At 37.4% G+C, this 21,112-nt stretch overlaps 1 protein-coding gene across 1 annotated transcript in view; it reads right to left on the bottom strand.

The window, feature by feature from the left end:
• Positions 1 to 21,112, bottom strand: part of LOXL2 (lysyl oxidase like 2) — an 836,537-nt gene that overhangs the window by 414,517 nt on the left and 400,908 nt on the right. The window contains exon 4 of the mRNA XM_044083118.1: positions 505 to 716. Within this exon, the coding sequence (XP_043939053.1) occupies positions 505 to 716 (212 nt within the window). The remainder of the gene's footprint in view (positions 1 to 504; positions 717 to 21,112) is intronic.

The following is a 21,112-nucleotide window of genomic DNA, read 5'->3' as shown; positions in this document are numbered from 1 at the left end:
CATGGCCAAGAGAAGATAAAGCCCTAATAATCGCCCAGATGACCTGAATTCAGTCAGTGGCTCAAGAGTCTGAGATGCTGGCAGGTGGGATGGGCATGTGCCTAGGCATTCCCTGTGCAGAGGCATGGTCCATAGGGGTGGATGGGTGTGTACCTAGGTATTCCCTGTGGGGGGGGGCATGGTCCACAGAGGGGGAGTTGCTCTCAGACAAACAGGTGAACACAGGGGAGGAGGACCAAGGGGTATGTCAAAAGTGAAAAATTCCCCAGTGGAAGCAGTCAACACAATGACCCCCCCGCCCAGATGCCCTTGGGTTCTGCATCACCAAAGGTTTAGAATGGAGACCATCTGGAGGCTGTAGGTATGCTGGAAAGAATGAAGCTCATGGGAAACCAAAAAATGTATGAAAAAGAAAACATTGCAGGTAAATGCCATCTTGTTCAAATATGCAAAGAACAACAAAATTTAATAAGAAACATTCCTTTCTCAAAAAATTACACTTACTTGTAGACTTTGGCATTAAATGTCTTTTCACTGGGGAAGCCAAACATTCCACAGATAACACGGCTGTCCTTCGCTGTCCAGCCAACACTACATAACTGCTTCCATTTCCCACCTTCTTTCACCTCAACAAAACCTTCAGTTACTGGAATCCTTTTTCGGAAAGCAGACAGCATCGGCTTAATTCTCATGTCTTCTATCTGAATGTTAAGATTCTAATGAAACAAAAATGCAATAATAATACTTTTTTAAAAAATTTATTTAGCATTCTTTTTAATATCACAATGAGGCTTTCACATTCATATTACATACAAAAGTCAACAATCGCATATGCAGATGTGACATACCCAGAGCCAGTCTCACGGCCATTTGACAGTAACAAACCCCTGAACTGGCCATTTAGTATGCTTTATCTATGTGAACTGTACTACACAGATGATGTGGACAGGTACCATACCTTAGTAACCTTGGCATCAAAGTAAGTCAAATCACGCCTTTCTTAGAGAGAGATGCACTTTTATATTATTGTACCTTATAACACAGATTTATAGTTTTAAGAATTACTTGAAATAATATTTACAAGTGAAAAACACAAAAATGTACAACAAACTTCTTGGCAAAATCTCATTGCCATTTATATCTCAATAACAGCTACTACACAACAGTAAAATACAAAGCAAATAGTTCCATGATAAAGGATCATTCATGAAAAACATACAAGAATTTACTTTTATCCCCCTGGGACACCCCTTTCTTGAGTTTTGGGTGTATAATTACACCATTGCTTCTATTCTCTTTAATGCTTACACTCTGTGTAGTCCCATCCCCCTCTCCTAGGTGCTGGCGGATATCTTGAGGGCATATACCAAGGACATCTGCACACCTTTTTCTCCTTAGGGCACGTTCCCACACCTGTCTCCTAATAATCACATCTGCTACTGTTGACCTCCCCTAGAGCAGAAGGAGAACTGGCAGTGAATGTATCCTTTTGTCTTTGAAGAAGGACTTCCTGTTCAGAGGGGTTTGCTCAGACCTCTGCTGACCCTCCAGTTTGATTATATTTCTGAACTTCCATTATCAACAGCATGAATAAATATCCTGCCACTACACCATCAGCTCATAGCTTCTGTTTCTTTTTTTGTCACTTTAGTAAATGGGTTAGCATTACTATGCAGAAGTGCCCATTTTCTGAGGTGAACCCAAAGCTTTTTGTGGATAACTGACCTGTTCAGATTTGTACAGTGGCAAGACGATGCTATGGGAATCAAACCCAGTTCATAATGGATCTTAATTATTTGGATTTCAGCACTCTGACCTCTAGATTATACTTCCAATTCACTGGACAAGATTTGCTTTAAAATGGCTTGAAAAAATAACAAATGCTAAAGATGAGGAAGTCACAAATTTAAAGCAAATTCCATCTAAGCAGTTTAGATAACATAACACTTAAAAGAAAAGATCTACATTCTTTGGGCAATCGTTAGATTTTCAGATTCTGCTATGGCCTCCTTTCTAGCTCTGTCTTTTTATACATTTTTTCAGATGGACTTCTTCCTATCAGTAACCTCTGCAGTTATACACTTAGATGTGTTTTTTTATTACATAATATTTATTTCCACTGTTTTAACTGTCTTCTCTGGTTCAGTACTACAACAGATAACAATGAAGTTGACCTTACATTTACTGCAGACGTGACAATTAGCCAAGAAAGATTTACTTTGCAGTCTGCATTATTTTGCAAAATCAAACTGAAAAGCAAATGCAAATGTGAAAATTGATGGAAGCTGAACAAATCTGTGAAGAAACCCCAATTACAGTCTCTCAGATTACGTCAGTCTGTGCATGGGACTATCTAACATTTGTTCGCCATATCTTGCAGCTATTCAATATAATTGCTAACAGCTGCCACTGTGAAATAACCATAATCTGTTAGAAGCATGGAGAGGGTAATATAATTTTAGAGAAACTTATGTTCAATTTTTCTGCAACATAATGAAGGTTTAGTTTTCTCAATGACACTGGAAACCTGTTCAGTTGAAATAAACTATTGCTAAAGGTGTACAGTACTACACAGCTGAAAGTAGCGGTCACAGGTGTTACAAGAAGTCTACTCAGTATGCTAGGACAGACTTAATTTCTGACTGACATATGCTTTGTGAGATCTGTGAAAACAGCAAAACAGCATTAACCAAGCAATAATTTAAATAAAGAAATTAAAGTCATAACATGTTACGAGGGCCAGTAAAAGTGTCTGCCATGGCTGCTTGTGCAAAGAAGTATCATAACCTACAGCAAAGGTACTACTGTACTTAAAATGGGAAGTCATGTTAAATGCAAAAAGGAAGCACTGTTCGAACAACACATTCCAGACTTTAATTCACCTCAAGCATTCTTACAACATAGCTGCAAATCAGTTTGGTTCTAAACTGAGCACCGTGGGAGCCCTGTAGTAAGTCAGGCATCAGGGTATAACATGTGAAGGCCAGAACGCATAAAAAGGAGTGATGGGGCTTTGTAAACAGCTGCTGCTGTGGTCAGCACATTACATCAATGTTAGCAAGCTTAATGGAATTTTGCTTACTTTTCCTTAGTGATTCTTGGAGCCTTAAAAGAAAACAATTTTTTTCCAGACTTCTGATTTGTTACTTAATGTCAGAGGTTCCTCCAGAAAGTAACCGCACAGAGAATATAAATCTGTGTTTGGATGACCTAACCACTTCCTTATTCTTGATAACTTGCAAACACATATCCTTTATGTGTGTGGACATTATATAATATAATTTTATTTATTTATTTATTGACATTTGATTACCAGGAAAGTCTGACTGGGTAGAAGCCCAATTTCAGTGGAGGCTTGGGGAAAAAGCTCCAAACTATTACAAAACATTTTGCGAACAATAATTTTACAATGTTCAGAAATAAAACAAAAACATCTGCAGTTTAAATAATTATAACAAATTAGACATAATATAAAAACATTAAGAACTGATACAAGGTATATGACAATCAGTTAATAGTTAGAGAAATTTTAGACCATTTGTAGAGAAATTAAACTTAAGTTAGTCTAATATAAATAGGAATTGCAATATGAAGTTGAGGAAAAATAGGCTTATTGTGTATTTAGAGAGAAAGTCAGGGAAGAGAATTAGATATTAGTAAGGAAGGAGTGAAGGAGGGAGAGTAATGAGTTATAAGGAATGAAAAGGTATTTGTTCACATTTAGGGATATAGAGTTTATCCTGGTTTTGAAACAGACCCTGATAAACAGCTCCAAGTCCGAGAACAAACCACAGAAAAGCACAAACAGGAACAGCAGTATATCTTAAGTTTTTATTCCACAGAATTTAGCCCTTTCGTCGTACTAGAAGACTTGATCAGAATAAAGACACTCAGTTTTCCACTTGATTTGTACTAACTCAACCCACAAATAAAGAATAATCATTGGCCAAAAATTTTACATCATTTCCTGCCATTACAAAAGCCAAAATAGCATTGTTAAAATTAATACAAAAATTCACAGCAAAATAATATTAATAAAAGCACGTTTTTAAAAACATACAAACAATATTGTCACAGTTGACACTTATTCCTAAAACCATTTTTCACGTGAAACAAAATTTATATACATTTTCCATCGCGACTTAGCAGGCCTCATTTTTAATACAGAACCCAGTGAAAGTTGCCCTTTAAGCCCTGGGGGTGTCCCTGCATTTAACCACAGTTGCCACAGCAACTCATGGTACTCCAATAAAGTTTCTCATTGTCCACCTCTTGTGTTTGGTTCAACTTGCTCTAACACCCAAAATAAAAATCTCCCATTAGGACCATCTTTCAAATGCTTATAAAGTACATTAGTTTCCATACATTTAGAAGTTTCATAATGGTGTTTGTAGACCCTAGTTTTTAACCATCTTTCCATTTTCCCCACATAGTAGGCTGAACACAATTGACAGAAAGCTAAGTAAACCGCCCCTTTGGATGTGCAATTGAACTAGTTCTTAGCTGTTAAAGGGTTCTGTATAGTATTTAACTGGATTTCTTTAAAAGCCAAATATCCAAATTAGCAAAATGAATGCCAAGCTTTGCTTCATCTTGATTCACAGATCCAAACAGTTTTCTTCTTCATCCTGTAATAACGGACCATTTTCAGTTCTGTACGCATTTTGTAGGTTGACTCTAGCTTGCAAATTTTCTTTATGATCTCCTTAAGTTTACTGCTTGGCACTGCCTGCAGTACAAAGAAGCAAATAATTCACCATCAATTTTTAACACTCAGAAGCCCTTTAGCAGTTTGTGTTTGCCTTTCAAGCTCTGTTGGTAAAGCCATCAGTATTTCACTAACTGGGATCCTGCAAATGTTTCTGTTCAGCCAGTTAAATAAAGGCATTTAAGTAAAAGAAAGAAGCTCTTGCCTTCTTTCCATAATGCTTCTTTGCATATGCTGTTGATACCAAAAATAGCTAACTTAGCTTTTTTCTTTTGATCCACTTTTTGCTTCCCTGTAGGTGACTATTAGCTGCCTTCATTACCTTTCCTCATCTGCTGAAACTACTGGATTCAACGTGCACCTACCCTAGGCCATCTGTGACCCATATCTGGGGCCAGTGAGTAGATCATGGTCCATGAGGGCAGTGTCATACTTCTGCTAGGGACTGTTTTCTTCCTAATTTTCACCAGCACAAGCAGAGTATTATCCCAGTGTGAGACATACAGGGAGCATCAGTGCTGAACTACCCCTCACTTCTGCAAGGATCGAGCAATATATAGGTTGCCCTCTCTAACCATCGGGAAGCACCATGCAATTGTTTTCCTGGTCTCCAACATGGAAACTAAACCATTTCAGTGTGTCATGAGTACACCCCGCCTCAAGATGGTTATGTTCATTCTACCCTGCCATAGCCTCAGATGCCCAAGCCGCTATTTGGACCTGGGTCACCTCAGCCATATACCTTTATAACTCTATCCTTGTGCCAGAGAATTTAGCTTAGCTTTGCTGTGTTAAATACAATTTAACTGCTACAGGTTTTCACAAATCCCCAAATTCATGCTGAACAGAGCCCTGTGGAATAATCCACGTTTCCTTCCATGTTCTATTTACTTCACTCCAAAGAAGGAAAATATGGCCAACGCCCTCCATTAGATATGTAGTGGATAACTGGTAAGATGGAAGGGAGGGCAAGTGAAGCAGGAAAATATGACCAACACCCTCCATTAGATATGTAGTAAAGATAACTGGTAAGATGGAAGGGAGGGCAAGTGAAGCAGGAAAATATGACCAACGCCCTCCATTAGATATGTAGTGAAGATAACTGGTAAGATGGAAGGGAGGGTGAGTGAAGCAGGAAAATATGACCAACGCCCTCCATTAGATATGTAGTGAAGATAACTGGTAAGATGGAAGGGAGGGTGAGTGAAGCAGGAAAATATGACCAACGCCCTCCATTAGATATGCAGTAAAGATAACTGGTAAGATGGAAGGGAGGGCGAGTGAAGCAGGAAAATATGACCAACGCCCTCCATTAGATATGTAGTAAAGATAACTGGTAAGATGGAAGGGAGGGCGAGTCAAGCAGGAAAATATGACCAACGCCCTCCATTAGATATGTAGTAAAGATAACTGGTAACATGGAAGGGAGGGCGAGTGAAGCAGGAAAATATGACCAATGCCCTCCATTAGATATGTAGTAAAGATAACTGGTAAGATGGAAGGGAGGGCAAGTGAAGCTATCCAGGGGTATGTACAGCGTCTATAAGAATATGTATTGGGCAATAGAGCTGACAGCACCAATGGTCGAATAAACTATGTCACCTTAAATAACACTTTACAAGTGCAAAATAAGAACTCTTTTTTAGAATATGAATATTTGGAAGCATAGCCGGACTTAGGCATAGGCCAACTAAGCGGCCGCCTAGGGCGCCGCATTAGTAGGGGCACTTTTCCAGTATTTATTTGGTGTAGGTAGACCAGGATGGGGGCACTGGGTGGTGTGGTGGGGGGTGCCATGGTGCCCTTTTGCCTAGGGCACCAGTTGACCTAAGGCCGCTCCTGTTTGGAAGAACAACCTTCTAACTGATAACAGGCAGTTCTCACTTGTGGCTGACAACCACCTTTTGCTATTGCGCTGGCAAACTCCAACTATCAAGTTTAAGTAAGCAATAATGCCTGGCAGGGTGTGTGTTAATGTGTAATTAACTCCTGCCCAGACGTGTTATGAGACCTGATGTAGCAGATGGCCTCTGCACCCCTGGAAGGGCATTAATTACACATTAACACATGACCTGGAGGGCATTATTGTGCTTAGAGAATGGGCTCTCTGTAAAATTGTTGTGTTTCACTTACTTATTTTTTTAAGTACTATATTTCCTTTATATATTTTTGATGTAAAATAGTTTCTCTTTCTAATGTTTCAAGCTTTCTGTAGTATATGTTAATGGTATTGGAGGAAGCATTTTACATCAAAAAAATATAAAAAAAACAATACAGTAGTTAAAAAAAATAAGTAAAACACAGCAATTTTACAGAGAGGCCATTCTCTCTCTCGCATACACAGTCACTTCTGCTTTCATACACGCATTCGCTCACACAAGACCACTCTCACTCTCTCTTGATCTCACACACACACACACACACACACACACACACACACCTCTGCTTTCATGCACTCATTCACACATGCAGACAGAAACAAACACACACTTCTTGCTGTTTATTTTTTTTACACTCGTTAAACAGCAAAAGCGCTGCTTAGCAAGTGTAAAGTAATGGTGGCGGTTAGTATTTTAGCAGTCCGAGCTCCATGGCTGCTTGATATGCTGTCATGAAATGGCGGACTAATTTTTCAGCAGGCATTACTTATACATTAACACTTTGCTGGAGAATGTTCGTTCTCCAATCAGGGTGCTGATGTACAGTTTGCCCATTCTCTAAAGCCTATTTATGATCAATGCTCATCAGACCTCTGAATTCCAGATTTAAGTTTCATCTGCAGCATTTTTTTATTCCACTCAGCGTTTATATATGTTTTTCAGTCCTTATTGAATACAGTAGTGGACCCCCCTCAGTTCTCCTTTTAATTTTTTTTGTTTACTTTTGCCTTACATTAACAACTTGTCGAATAAACATATCAGTCTTATAATTATCTACTAGTTCCATGACAAAATTCTCCAATACCAGACCTCTCATACTGTTGCTATTTACTGCAAATACTGGCCAATTTGCCATTACTTTTTTTCATTCTGTTTTATTCCTTCCCCTTTTTCATGTTTCTGCTTCCATATACTTCCTTTTCACCTGTCTCCAGTAATTTCAGCATCAGTTCTTTCCATTTCAGCACACTTCCTTAACTCAATATTTCCCCAGCAGAAGCATTGTTGCCTCACAGCAAGAGGTTCTCCTGTACGATTTACGGCTGGAGAGCCTTCTGTGTGGAGTCTGCATGTCCTCCCCGCGGTCGACTGGCCTCTGAAAGACATGCGTGAATGGGCATGCCTTCACTGAAGGTTGGGCATCGGGCTGGCAACTCAGCACCATAAAAACTCTACTGCTAATCATTAGCGGACCAGAGATCCGCTGTGGCAACCCCCAACCGGGAAAAGCTGAAAAGACAAACAACATTTGCATTATATTTCGAGCCATTGACAAGGAAAATAAGGGACTCAGAAATTCAAGGCTATAACTGGTATGGTAGTTAAGAAAAGCTGTCTTTATTTGCAGATGATATATATTTTGTACCTAACCAAACATAGAAAGAACATCCAAAAACTAAAATTCTCCACAAGCAGAACTGAAGAATAAAGGCTCAAAACCACAAGTAATTAAATGTAAGTGCTTTTGTTTACTAAAGTACAGCAAACTTCTTCAAAGACAAAGTCTGAAGAAGTTTGCTGTACATTAATACACGAAAGTGCTTACATTTAATTACTTGAGGTTTTGAGCCTTTATTCTTCAATTCTGCTTGTGGGATATATTTTGTACCTGCTAATACCAGAAAAGGACGTCTCGATGTTGTGTAACATTTTAAGACAGTTTCAAGTCTTTTTGGGATATAAAATTAATGAAGATAAAAGAAAGGCTATAGTTGTAAATTATGTACCCACACATGAATTGGTTCAGCAATACCCGTATTTATGAGCACATGATAAAATTAAGTATTTAGAAATATGTGGGAAGATACTAAACAAAAGATAATACAAAAACTGAGATACTAGAAGCTCTTGTTTATAGATATGGATAGCAAGACACAAGCAGTGAAAATGTGTTTATTCCCTTCAGTTTTATTTACAGGTCAGGCATATTTTTATCAGCCAGAGGACAAGTTGTGGACATAAATTAATAAACAGTTGAAGGATTTTAATTGGGAGGGGAACAGGACAGGGGTCAAGTGGGATAAGACGATACTTCCAATAGAACACGGTGGTTTAGGAATACCTGATTTGAAGGGATACTTTAGAGCTACACAGTTAAGGGTCATTGAATTATAGCTTTCTGCTTGTGTTATGTCTAAGTGGAAAGAGATGATGATGTGAAGAAGGGGGGAAAATAAAGAAATAAGAACAGAGTGAGATTTTGGATGCAGATCCTTAAGGAAAACAACAGCCATACAGAATATTATTCTCATAAATTAGCAGAAGGTATTCTAAGAAGTAAGCCAACCCAAGAATGGAGCAAGGAGGTTTTGCCAACAGGGATGACTGTAAAGGGGTACAGAGAATAGGCAAGAGAGAAGCTTGATATTTACTGGGGGGGGGGAATAAACAACTGGCAAAGGAACCAAAGTATTGGGAGCAAATAACTAGAGAGGGAAAGGTAATAGAATGGGAAGAGACCAAGCACACATTTGGACCACAAGCTAGAGAATGCCTTCCCCATCAGAGATTGATAGAGTACAGGCAAAGAGAAAGGGATAAGGGAACCCTAAGTGAAAAATCTGCGGTAGAGTTTTTAGTTTAATCTAGAACAAAAGCTACTGTTAAAAAGGGATAATTAGCAGGGCATATAAAATACTGCACAATAACTACAGGAAACAATCAGAGGAGGACAGAAAAGATTGGAAAGGCAGACTGGATAAGCAATTCAGAAGGAAACAATCAGAGGATATATGTATGACTCATAAATATGCAACAAAGTCTAGAATATTTAGGATTTTTTGCATAGAAGTGTTTCCATATGTATTTTTATACCCCAAGCAGACTCCAAATAACTTTTTCCTGGGGGAGATGTCAAATGTTGGAGGTGTGATGGTGAAGAGATAGTTAACTGGCAAAATATGTTTTAAGAGTATAATGGGTTTGGCAGACTAAGAATTCCATACAGAGTGCCCTGTCAGAAATACTGGGTGAGCAAATGGGTGTAACTAAAGAAATTATTTTTTGAGATGGGATACAGGATCTGAATTGCCTAGACATAGTAAGGTCTTGTTAAGTTTAATGTTGGTGGCTGCCAAAAAAGCAATTATTCAAAAATGGAAATTAGAGTCTAAATGAATTGTATTTGAATAATTGAATAGTGCAACAGAGATAAAAGAGCTGGAAGTGGGAACTTTAGAAAAGGGATGGAGCAAATTACCTAGAAAAAAATAGAAACTGTATGAACAATACATGCAGAATAATGTTTTGGAGGATGAATAAGGTTTAAGGGAAGGCAGACATTGATTAATTTATGTAATGCTAGACTGATGCTAATTATACAAAAATAATATATATGTGATGTATAATGTTTAGAACTGGGAACATGCTAATATGGTTTGTTTTCTTTTATATAAATACACATTTGCCTATCTCAAGTGATAATTCAATAAAAGTGTATAAAAAAGTAAGACAATATCATGTGACTTTAGTGGCAGTTGAGACTTACATCCCTTACACCTTTGTTTACTGTTTACAGATCCTTTATTTTTCTACATTAATTGTATTTACATCTTCCTCTTCTTCTGTACTGTACTGCCCTCTGTCTGTTCCACATTAGTCAACTCTTTATGTAATTTCAGTCTTTTTGACATTTTTATGCATAGGCTCTACATACAGCATACTTGCATCTTTCTGTTGTTTAAAGCAGTTTTCCCAAATCTTCCATAAGCATAAATCCCAACCAACATAATTCAAGTACCATATGTTCCAATGTCCCAGATACATACAGACAAATATTCACCTTGTTGCATTGCATTTTATATGTCCTACTTTACCACAGGTATAAAAAAAAAAAAAAAAAAAAAAAAAAAAAAAATTGTTCTGGATCACCTTCATAAAGTTATTCTAAAATGTCCCAGATGGAAAATCGATGGTCAGTATTCTAATACTGTAATTCAAGTTATTTTTCATTTCTCCAGTCCCATGTTCAAAACCATTCTCGTCAACACAGGCTTCAATTTCTCCAGTACACTGTAGATTTGTTTTTACCAACAAAGTCACATCATGGAAGTCAAAGGGTCATGAGTAAGTTGTACAGAAGTCCTCAATATTGCAGTTTAGTTCTGCACCCCACCCCAGGTTTATGGCATTATTCTATCATCCTTGCTTGAAATATAATTAGTATTTACAAGAAAATACACAATAATATTGTTTCAAAGTGCTGCAAGCATATAATTGTTTGTTTAATAATGTGCTTTAACCAATAAATGGATGAAAAAAAACTTTACATACAAGTACAAATAACATTTTAAGGTTTCAATACTTACTTGAGGCCTTTTCCCTACTTACTACAGTTCCTAACCAATGAGCTGCCTAAAAGAGTCCATTAAAGTCAATCTTTTAACTTGTTAGTAGTTTAATTTTCCACAGGCCTCAAACCAGGGCAGCAATCACTATAAAACACTGCAAGAGAAATAAAAAGTGGAATTATGTTACTCAAGTTAGTGAATCAAAAGGAATAATAAACGAGCCAACATCTCTGGAACTCATATTAGCATAAAAAAAATCTTCAAAATGAGCCAGTTAAAAAAAAAAAAAAGTTGCCACGTATGTCTATCAGTTAAACAGTTGATTTAAATAGTTATCCTGAAATGTTACTCTGGGAGTTATAAACAGTATGTCTATGATAGCCAAAAGGCATTCTTGAGCACTAAATACTGTCATCCAAACAAACACTGACTTTGAGCTCTTTTATTTCGCAAGTATAGAAACCCCCCATTACGATGCTGATAATAAAAATTGTGTTAAATAATGTCTACAAAAAAGCTTAAAAGTTCTATTCCCATGGCCTGATACTCCTTTTTAGAGCCCATTCCTCGAAACATGGATATATTACTAGTGAACATCAAAATTAATTTAATATGTATTACAGAAGAAAGATTTGTATAACCAGCAAGAGACGACAACAAAAGTTGAACAGTTCAAGTAGAAACAGGCTGACAAAAAGCCGTGTAGCAGGCAGAATAGGTTACTAATGGAAACCTAAAACAAACAACTTGAAACAGTTTGTTTTTAAATATCTACATCTTAATGTGTTTACTGATTTGTGAATAAGAAAAGATGGCTTGCACTGAACAAAGACACCAAACAGATGACGGATCATGGCTGAGTGGTCAGCATGGGTGACACAAGTACTTAAATGCAATTCTTAAAACATACCATTATTCTGTTCCACACCTCCTTTAGCATAAGTGCTATTAAATTTGTGGAGAGAAGTTTGGATATGTTTGTGTTTTACTGCAGATTAACATGGGCAACTCCATCTGATACATTTACTTTACATTTGTTACTCAGTTAGTCTGCTAGTCTAAGGACTCTCTTCATGACCTGTGCACAAGGCATGAATAAAGAAAATTCAAGACAATAGTTAAGCATACACAATACATACAAGGTTTAGTACAACATGTTTACATTTGTTTAGGACTAATTTCTGTTGCACTTTTGATAATTCACAAAAATGGTTAATTAATTTAATTACTCAAAATTGTTGGCCCATTAGGTGTTGGGGGGCATTACAGGAGCACTTGCCTACCTGTAAAAAATGATTAGAAAATGTTATTTGATTTTTATTTCTTTACTCGATAACTGGACGTTTTAGCATTAATGCTAAATCACAGTGATATTATGAGCATATGACTAAATACCATATAATCATATATATATATATATATATATATATATATATATATATATATATATCTATATATATATATATATATATATATATAGACACACACACACACACACACACACACACACACACACACACACACATATATATATAGCGGTCTACTTCTAATGGATGAAAACCCACTTACCTGAATTTGTAAATTTCGAGACGACTTCGCCAAAACAACGATCAGTTGGATTACCAAGTAAAAATTCCGGGTAAGTAACTATGTGTCCGGCACCGTAAAAAAAATAAAGAGTGAAACAAATTGCACCCATCCATGTTGGGGGGCTTTGTCCCCCACACACACCCTTGTTGTGCCCCCCACAACCCCTAAGTAAATATACCAACTCAGATTGCACTACAGTGGGGAAAGGGGCAAAGTTCACAGTGGTGGTCAAGTGGTTCCTTTCCCTGGTAACTTTCCAGTCATCTGAATGTTTGGTTTTCTCGTTTTGACAAAGCCGTCTCAAGATTTACAGACTTGGGTAAGTGGGTTTTATATAGATATATATATATATATATATATATATATATATATATATATATATATATATATATAGAGAGAGAGAGAGAGATGGATCTAGGACTACTGAACGAATGTTCAATAGTCCGTATCCACATTCACAGAACACACTTTAGCAAAAAGCGCTTCCGAAAATAAACACCAAAAAAAAAAAAAAACAGCTAATGTTTACACAGGGGGGGGCAAGCCCCCCTGCACACACCCCTACTTTTATATTTTCACTCTGAAATCGCACTACACTGGGGAAAAGGGAATATTCCCTCATCCCCACTGTACTACGATCTCAGCAACAGCCATTCCCCCCTGATTTTCCCTGTATTTTATCATACGTTCGCGAAAGTGCTTTTTCGGTGAAAGGCACTTTGGCGAATGTATGATCGGCAGTTTCACTTTCGGTGAAACTGCCGTTCGTGCATTAGTATGGACCCCAGCTAGATATATAGATGCACCGGTATATATAATATAGTTCCCTGATACATTGTCAAATGATTTTTAGACCAATGAAACATAACTGAGGGTTAATGCTGGGGTCCTCTTTCATCACCTGTGGCTTTATGTAGTTTTGTTGTCTGTATGTTTTTTTTTAATAAGTTTTTGTTTTTGTAAGAGAAGGTCAGTGTATGGGAGTGATTTGACATAGTAGTATTTCTTTGGAGGTTTGTGGGTTTTTTACATTTTGTTTGCCAGTAAAACTGAATGCAAAATAGTGCAGGTTAGGGGGTTTTGGTCCCGACAACACCTCTGGATGGCAATTATTCTCCAATAACCATCACCCCTGTTGGATATTATTGCTTGCTTATGGCTTATTTAGCAGTAACCAGCACAGTTTGTGAAAAGGGAGCAATATAACTACTGGCCTGTCTCTCCTTACAAACGCTGTTCTAAAAGCGATGGATGAAGGCAATGTCACAGGTGTTATGTTTTTTCAGTCGGTAATAAGCTCCTGGCAGGGCTCACCTTTTACATCCTAAGCCAATCAATACTCTTGTGGCATCTGGTATCACAATACCCCTAGGTGGCACTTATTTCCCCAATGGCACTCATTCTGTCAGGCATTACTGCTTATTTTGTGAAATTAACTTTACAAACACGTTTGCAGATATCAGAGTACTTCATAAACTGCAACTGTACCTGTATACATATCAGGAAAAAAAAAGACGAAAGAGGAGTGGTTGCATCACTGAGTTTTGAGGCTTCAGCACATATATGTTCTCCCCTCAACCAGTTATTTTACCCACTGAGATAATAACTGTTGATAAGTTGAATAAAGTTACCTACAAGGCCCTTATGGGGAACACTATCAAATGTTTTTCCAAGATGTAAGCATGTAGTGTGTGGGGGTCAGTCCCCCATCCAGTACCAAGAATACCTTTTCAAGAAATGCCATAGGAGTATGCAGAGAGGTCCTCTCATAACAAAAGCACAGTATTCTGAGTCAGTATAAGCCAAGGTCAGCGGTATCTTTTAGCACAAGTTTTAATTATTTTGCTCCTTTACTTCTGATGAGAATGGTGGCTGTAAGTCATTAGCATTCTCCTTATGCCTGGGGACTATTACAGCCTGATACCAGACTTCTGAAACAAGTCCTGCTGTACTTAATTAACAAGAGTACCTAAGGATTTTACATTACTCATTACGTTATGTAAGAAACCACCACGAATACTATTATGTACCAAGGACCCAGCATTAAGTTTATTAATGCCTCCTGAAAGGAAGAGTTATATCTAGTTTGTGGGTACCAATTTTTAAGCTATGTATGGCAGCATCATGGTCAGTGTTTGGTAATAAGGCGAGAGTTACTGGGAAAATAATCCGAAACAATGTCTGTTAATGTAGTAGTTATGCTGTTACTCCTGGTTGGGTTGACTTATTTTGACTTTAAAACTGCAAAGATTAATGAAATCCTGTAATATCTGGAAGTGTTGATAATATGGTAATTTCTGTATGTACTTGACAGACCTGAAATTCCCATTAGACTGTTACTGCTTTATACTTTTTTAAATATGTTTTCTGGTCTTCTGGCTGCTGAACATCAGGTCCCCCACCCCAGTTAACCCAGACATGCCATTACCTAGATAGCCATTAAGGGAATTTCTGTACAGCACACCCATCACTGCTTCTGTTTTCATCCAAAGATGTGAGGGTCTGGCTTTATTCCTCAAAGACTGGGTCCACCCATATTTTTAAGGATGGACACATTTTTACCAGGCTGGGGAAATATCGGACAGCATTGGGCTAATTTCTCCCACACAATGCTGGTAAAGGGAGGGATTTTCTCTTAATTCTGACCTCACCGACACAAATCTGGGGTGCGCACCATCAAGATTGGAGTGCACAGTACCTGTCAGTGACACCCATGTGCTTCCATGCCTGCACTGACCACTAGCTAAATGCTGAGCATTCCATGGTGCACTCATATACACACACACACTAAAACCAGTCTTGGAGCTATACCTGGCTCTTACCTCCACTAGAGGACAATACAACAATGGGCTTGAGCCACTTCCTCTCCTCGATATGGGAGAGCTGGCAGTGGGACTCACTCCCACATCCTCCTACTGTATGCTCCAGTCCTAAAACCATAAACTGGTAACCTGGGTCATCCTTAAGCCTTTAATCTTTCACATCACAGAGCTGGGTATTACTGCCTTTACTCTTTCACATCAAAGAGCTGGGTATTTGGGTATTACTGTTTTTGATTGCAGTGGCTTATTAAAAGTAGTTTTTTATGTCTTACAGTAGTTAAAGGAGGAAGGTTTCTATTAACACCAACACCACTAGGCTGAATAAAGACTTATCTGCTGCAAATGTTATATGCAGCAGTCCTAATTCATGGACTTCTTTCTATTAATCTTGATCATATAAATGGTTTTGTAGAATTACTCAGGTGCCAGAACCAGTTCTCTTTGCTTCACAGTAATGAGTGCAGGTGAAACCAAGTCAGTTTGGTTTGCAGCTTTCAGTTATAGTGCAGGATACTGCAGTGCAAGGAAATACCACTGACTTTTTATTTAATCTTCTTGCATTTAGTGACGCTACCCTTTACTTAAAAGTATGATGCAACATTCTAGTCACATTTATTTCAGGTATAATTAATGTAAACATAGGACAGTTTGGAGATGGAAACTTTCTTATGCAGTACATGTACTCTTCACTTTTAATTGGAAGAAAGACAATACTTTCCTTTTACAACAATGTCACAGTGAAAGCAAGCCAGACTTTTTCAATACTGTCACTTTAGTAGTAGCAGCAAAGTGTTGACAAACAGACTCAACAAAAGAAGCATTGATTACTGCAATGATATAAATGGCTGCATGTTGAAATTCTAGAGACCATAATTGCAATCATCAGAATAGTGTAAATACAAAACTACAAATGACAGTATGGAAAATGTATCAAGTCTGAGGTTGTAGTATCTCAGTGACTGTGGATTTAATATGTTTGTGTATGTGCGTGTGTGTGTGTGTGTGTGTGTGTGTGTGTGTGTGTGTGTGTGTGTGTGTGTACATACAAGCATGCACCACACAAGAAGGGGCTCAGTACTGATCCCCGGAGGACAACAGTGGTCATCTTCTCTCTGTCTATGGAGGCATCATCCAGTGAGATGGTGTGCGTTCTATCCTTAGGTCAGGTGGCTATCCTTCTTACCATATAGGAATTTATGATTAAGGCCAACAACTTATAAACAATTCCATAATGTGGTTTGGTATCAAATGCCTTGGCCAGATCAAGGTAGGTAGTATGGATGGTGTAACCACTATGAACCACCTCAGTGACCCTCTCAAAGAAGCTGACAAGATTAAGCAGACAGGGATTTCCAAGATGGCTGCACACTGATCAGCAGCTTGATTTCAGCTCTGCAATTTTTGTTAAATTCAGTTACTGGCTAGTAAGTATACTTTAAGAGAGCCTGAAAGAAAATCAACTAGAAAAGGTGAAGAGAAAGCACTGATGGGGAAGAATCCTGCAGTTATTCAGTAAAAAGAGTTTTAGTTCTGGCTTTGGTGAAAGACACGGCTTCCGGCAATCTAGAGGAAAAGATTAATCAAATGTGCTCAGAGCTGATTAAAATGAACAAAACACTGAAACAGTATGTCAACTCAAATAACAAACGGCTGAAAACAACTCAAATAACAAACGGCTGAAAAAAATGAAAGCAGGTTTACACAGTTATTTAGATGAACACATAAAACTTTAAACTTCAAAGGTCGAAATGATGAAAAACGTAGCGCAGTATGAGACTGCTCAAGAAGACATGCTTCAAAAATGGTAGAATAAGAAGATAGAGCACATAGGGAAAACATGAGATTTTTTGCTGTACCACAGAAACTAGGAGGAGCAGACTATTATTTTTTTTGAAAGCACAAATGCACAACTGGACTGGTATTCCACAGCAGGATTTGTTAATTGAAATTTCACATCATGTGCATGCTCCAAGTCTGGCTATGAGAATGCATCTTTAATAATACACGTCTTGGCTGTCATCATACCAGCAGAAAGAACTGATCCTGACAAAACGTGGCAAAACGGCAAAGTATTAAAAACTGGAGACAGTACAGTATTTGTGGAAAATGATTACTCACTGTACACCAGGCAGAAGAGAAGCAAATTTATCCCAGCAATCAGGAAACGTCAAGAGGCAGGTGTGAGATTCAGAATGTTTTTCCTGGAGGATCAAAGTCATTTTTTGATGCAGTACAGACTAAGGAGGAAATACAAAAGTTTTTCCAACAAAAAGTGGCCCAGCAAACAAAAGGGGATTTTTGCCGGTCATTCTTCTGATAACAAATTATAGCAAGACTTTGTCAATGTAACCTTTTCCATGCTCCAAAGAAAAATGCTTGAGAGACAGAAAAAAAGCACATGAGCTGACTAGAAGGACAGGAAATACCTTGGACTTGAACCACAGTCTAGAACTGGGAGACAAGAGATGAACAGGAAGAACAGCAACAACATTAAAATGAATGAATAAATGTGAGACTATAAAGCGTTAATTACAGTTCTGAAAGTTTGGCTTTTACAAGAAAAAGTAGAAAGATTGGACTTCTGTTGACTTTGTTAAATTTATGGGGGACTGAAAGTCATATGCCCCACTTCATGGCATACATGTTTGGAAAGACGTTGAAAACAATGAGGAGGGAAGGGAAATAAAAAATAAATACAAATAACTAAGTAAAACAATTTTTGTTTTAACGGTATTTGTTGGACATTTCTTGATGCAAATTGTGTATTGCAAAGTATTTTTCTGTTATTGTTATATGTGCTATAAGAAATGTAGGCATTGCAGTGTAAAAAGAGAAGAAAGACTGGACAAAATCATGTTTAAGTTAATATGCCATAATCTTGAGTTGTTGAGGTGGAGGGATGGGGTGTAAAAGTGCACAGATTATATATATATATATATATATATATATATATATATATATATATATATAGTTGATATGGTCTCTCTTAATTTTGCATAAGTGAATAATTAAGGCCTTTGGCTTAATCTATTTATTATAAGCAAGTAAACAAAAGGACACTGAATGTAATGAAAAGTTTTTCTTTGGCAAATAAATGTTCAGTGTAAGTTGGGAGGTTTGCAGAGCTTCATGTATATTTGGTACTTGCGTTTCCATGGGGACAAGCTGAATATAGGGGGAAACAATAAAAGCCAGAACACTTAACTAAAGCTAAAGGTTAATGTTTTCTGAAAGCATATAAGCGGTTTTCCACACCTGGGAGGGGAATGAAAGCAAGTCAAGAACAAACAGCAATTACTGTTAAGTAGGAGCACAGGCATAACATGGGTCTTAGAATGGATAACCTTAGGTTAAGTAATGAATGCCTATGTGGGCAGCTGTCAATTTGTAACAATTGTTATTATCGGGGGGGGGTTAAACTTCATTATTTGGAGATGTACATAGTTTTGTGTGTGTGTGTGTGTGTGTGTTTTTTTTTGTTTAAGGGTTTCCATAAAAACAAAAAGGCTTATAAAATGTGACACAGATTCAAATGGAGACCAGAAAAAACTGTATAAGAGATCAGCCTGCCAAACATTAGTGGTTGAATGCAACATAAAAGCTGGAAATAGACATTTAATAAAGCTCTCATATACAATATGTGGGCATAATAACTTATCATAATGGCTACAATAAACACGCACAAACTGATTAACTGCTTGGACCAGTTACCTTAAGCCTTCCTTCCTGAGTCTTGGTGCAGTGCTGTGGTAATGCCCTTCCATAAGGGAAGACCCATCACAGACCCCTGGAACTATAAATCCATTACCCTTATGAGGCTTGTCTGTAAAACCATGGAATGCCTCAGCACCAACCTCATAAATCATGATATGAAAAATCTGAGTAAGCTCAACTCAATGAAATTTGACTTTATTAAGGGCAGACCCTGTCCGATTAATTCAAAACAGTTGTTTAAAAAATATCACTTAAGACATAGGTAAACATCCATATATATATGTATGTATGTATATATATATATATATATATATATATATATATATATATATATATATATATATATATATATATATATATATATATATATATATATATATATATATACATACATATGTTAACATGTTCACAGTTACAAACATTATACATCACATACATGCTTTTATACAATCATCAATCCAACATTAAAGAAATTGACCAATTAGTGCCGTCCCTTAAACCTCACTCCTCATCCAAAACATTATTTTGCATGTATTGTTCCCATAAATTCCATTTTTTTTCATATGTAATTTGTTCATACCCTTTTCTAAACGGTTGATTTCCAGTTCCTTTTATCTATCTTACAAAAGTCAATACTTCAAGTATACTTGGTTAGGCTATGATTTTCATTTTCTAGTAATTGCTTTTTCGTCAGTCACCAGAATTAAATTTAACAAGGCCTTACTATGTCTAGGCAAGTCAGATCCATTATCCCATCTCAGAAACATAATTTGCTTAGTTAGACCCATGTGCGCACCCAGTATTTCTGAGACAGTACCCTGTGGTGAATTTTTAAAGTGTGTTAATTCATTACACTCCCATAACACATGTTCCCCATTACCTCTTTGTTCCCCATCACACCGCCAACGTTTGCCATCTATCTGAGGCAAAAGTAGAGTCTGCTGGGGTATAAAAATACCTTTGCAAACAAAGTATAAATCCCAAATCTTCTAGACTTTGTTGCATATTTGGGAGCCACATATACACTCCCCCATTGTTTCCTTCTGACTTGCTTATCCAATCTCTCTTCCCAATCTTTTCTAACATCCGCTGATTGATTCCTCGTGATCATGCAATATTTTACATGATATATTAATTATCCCTTTTTTAATACCAGCTTCTGTTCAAGATTCAGCTAAAAACTCTACCAGTGCAGGTCTTTCACTTAGGATTCCCCTATCCCCTTCTTCTCATTGCCTATACCTTAATATCGGTCCCTGATAGGAACAGCAATCTCTGTCCTGCAGTCCACGTGTCCTTTTGGCCTCTTCCAATTGTATTCCTTTTCCTGCTCTAGTAATTTGCTCCCAATAATGACCTGGTTCCTTTGCTAGCTTCTTCCAGTAAATTCCAGCTCCCTGTTGTTGATACTCTGTACCCCTAATTGCACTCATCCCTATCAGCAGAATCTCCTTTATCCCTTCCTGTGTTGGCATAGTTCTTAGTATACTTTCTGCTACTTTAGGATTATAATATTCTATACGACTGTTGTTATTCTTTTTAAGGATCTGTGTCCAAGATCCCTTTCTTTCCTTATTTTTGGAATTATCCTCCTGATTCATCATTATCTCTTCCCACTTTGGATGGCAGCTTTCTGCTTGTGTTATGTATAAGAGCCTGAACTGTGTAGCTCTAAAATATTCCTTCAAATCAGGTAAACCTCTTTGTTCTGTTGGGAAGATCAGTTTACCTCACTTGACTCTTGTCCTCTTCTCCTCCAAAATAAAATCCTTCATTTCTATTACTGTCCACAACTTCTTTTTTGGTTAATAAAAAAATGCTTGACATGTA

Source organism: Protopterus annectens, chromosome 9.part0 (genome assembly GCF_019279795.1).
Source record: "Protopterus annectens isolate FY-2018-M chromosome 9.part0, PAN1.0, whole genome shotgun sequence".
Taxonomy (NCBI): Eukaryota; Metazoa; Chordata; order Ceratodontiformes; family Protopteridae; genus Protopterus; species Protopterus annectens.
The sequence above is the reverse complement of the archived record's forward strand: the minus strand, read 5'-3'. Positions and strand labels throughout refer to the sequence as shown.